Source organism: Rhyacophila brunnea, unplaced genomic scaffold (assembly GCF_057557595.1).
Source record: "Rhyacophila brunnea isolate RB1 unplaced genomic scaffold, BYU_Rbru_1.0 scaffold_2, whole genome shotgun sequence".
Lineage (NCBI taxonomy): Eukaryota > Metazoa > Arthropoda > Insecta > Trichoptera > Rhyacophilidae > Rhyacophila > Rhyacophila brunnea.
In genome coordinates, this window is record NW_028232859.1 from 59,321,783 (window position 1) to 59,324,048 (window position 2,266).

Genomic DNA, 2,266 nt, shown 5'->3' on the forward strand with positions numbered 1-2,266 from the left:
TTTCAGTGATCGCTTTTATGATTTCTGGTGATTTAGTTTTTTTTGATATAAACTGACATAATCGTATTATTTTTTCCTCACGTGATTCATTATGATCATCTTTGTCCTCTGAATTCAATGGCGAAATCGGCAAGGTCTCTTTACCTGCGTTTTTATTTGGCGAACGCTGTGTGCGCAGTGAACGATCGAAGGGGCTCGCGGACGTCATAATATGTTTTTTTCCCTAATATTTGGTTTGCGCCTAATATAAAAATACTAAGCAATCGGGCGTACGTATACTCGTTTGACGTTTTGAAGTGTCATTTTAGAAATATAGTGTCAACGTTTGAAACTTTACAGCACTGTAATTGTGTTGTTACACCCCGGTGGCAAAAAATTTCACTACCACGAACGTATTGTGTAGGTTTATTATAATTATTAAACTTTGCGTGCTCAGTGAAGACTTTTTTCCCACTTAAAAAAATTGTTTTATAAGACACTTCGTAGACGCGTGCGATCGGTACAATAGTGCAGGCAAAACGGTTGGGTTAGGTTAGGTTAGGTGAGGTTAGGTTAGGTTAGGTTAGGTTAGGTTAGGTTAGGTTAGGTTAGGTTAGGTTTTTTTTTTTTTTTCTTTTTTTTTTATATAGGAGTTGCATTTATTATTGACCTTGCTTATTATGTACAAGGTTTGTAGATCTTCAATTGGAGTTTTTTTTATTTATTAGTCTTTTTTCTACTATATAGTGTTGGGATCAGGAGGGATATACTACTGTGGGTCTTAACAGGAACGGTTAGGTTTTTTTTTTTTTTTAATTCGTTTATTGAATTCCTTGCTTTTTCGTACAAGGGTTATTACTTAAGTATTACATTATTCATATTTCATTTACATAATTTACAGTTAAGCACAGTATTGTAAACATAAAGAAAATATAAAATATAAAGAATATTAAAATATGTGTTAAAGTAAAAAGTTAAAGAAAAAAAGTACAGAGATATATAACATATTAAAGTATAAAATATAAAAGAAAAGAAAAGCATATATATAAATTTGTGTTAGAGTAATGAGATAAAAATACAGAGATATATAAAATATAAATGATAATAAAGATGTGTTAATTAATGATATAAAAAGCACAGAAATAATTTTAGTTATTATAACAGAGTAAAATAATAGTATACATTATATTGATATGAGACTGTGAGGGTGTGTGCCTTCTGTGCTGTGTTGTGTTTGTGTTTATGTCCCTCCGTTTACTGTCTTTATTTTTTTGATGGCTTTTGTTAGGTATTCAGTGAATAGTTTTCGTGTTGTTTTGTTGTTTAGTATTTTGTCTGGTTTTGATAAGTCTATTGTGATGTTTTGCTGGTGGCACTGTACCCCGAGGGTCCACCTTTCTTTCTCAAGTATAGGACAATCGGCCAATATGTGTTTGACTGTCTGAGACACGACTCCATCGCATGGACAGTGATCGTCGGCTCTCAGTTTAAACCTTTTCAGGTAGGCTCTCATTGCCCCGTGGCCCGTCAGCATTTGTGTGAGTTCATGATTGAGTGTGGTGTTGTGTTTGAAGTGTTTTCCTGAGTTTATGTCTGGTATGAATATTTTTGTTGTCGATCCAGTGATGGATTCAGTGTATCTTTTGTTCCATAGATATGTGGTGTCATCTTCTAATTTCCTCTTTGCGAACGTGAGAGGGAATTTCGTGTAAGTGGTGGGTCTTTTGTCTGTGGTGGCTTGTTTTGCGTATTTATCTGCCTCTTCGTTTCCGGCTATGCCAATGTGACTCCTTATCCAGATGAACCTGGGGGTGATGTTAATGTTTCTCAGGAGTGAGCATAATGTCAGGCTGGCTCTTACGAGTGGGTGTGTCGATGAAGGGTTTTGGAGAGCTACAAGACTGGATTGGCTGTCAGAGTATATGATCACCTCGGTGGGGTGATGTTTGCTGGAATTAACCAGTGTCCAATCGAGGGATTCTCTGATGGCTAGCATTTCTGCCTGAAAAACAGTGCAGTAGCTTTCAAGCCTTAACTTTCGTTTTGCCCTAAAAATGCTCCACATTTGTAAACGACAAAGGCTGCCCCTACTTTTTCATCGATGCGGCTGCCGTCTGTGTAGATCTCCAAACCCGTTGCGTTGTGTTCAGTGAGTGCGCTGTGGTCGGTGGTTTCTGTGTGTTCTATGTTTTCAAGGTGTCTGGTGCCTGGGTGGGGTAGTTCTGTGTAATGTATTTTGTTTTCATATGTTCTGTCAGTTGGAAGATGTTTGGGTAAAGTATGTTGC

The 2,266-nt window shown here is 36.8% G+C and overlaps 1 protein-coding gene across 1 annotated transcript; it reads right to left on the minus strand.

Annotated features, from left to right (window-relative positions):
- Window positions 1–1,219: 1,219 nt before the first annotated feature.
- On the minus strand, window positions 1,220–1,975 carry LOC147072619 (uncharacterized). Its single transcript, XM_085947343.1, has one exon. The coding sequence runs from the start codon at window positions 1,973–1,975 to the stop codon at window positions 1,220–1,222; it is 756 nt and encodes a 251-aa protein (XP_085803469.1).
- Window positions 1,976–2,266: the final 291 nt, after the last annotated feature.

What these genes read in the sequence shown, in the direction of transcription:
- LOC147072619 (XM_085947343.1), bottom strand. Translation starts at nt 1,975, where the DNA reads ATGCTAGCCATCAGAGAATCCCTCGATTGGACACTGGTTAATTCCAGC.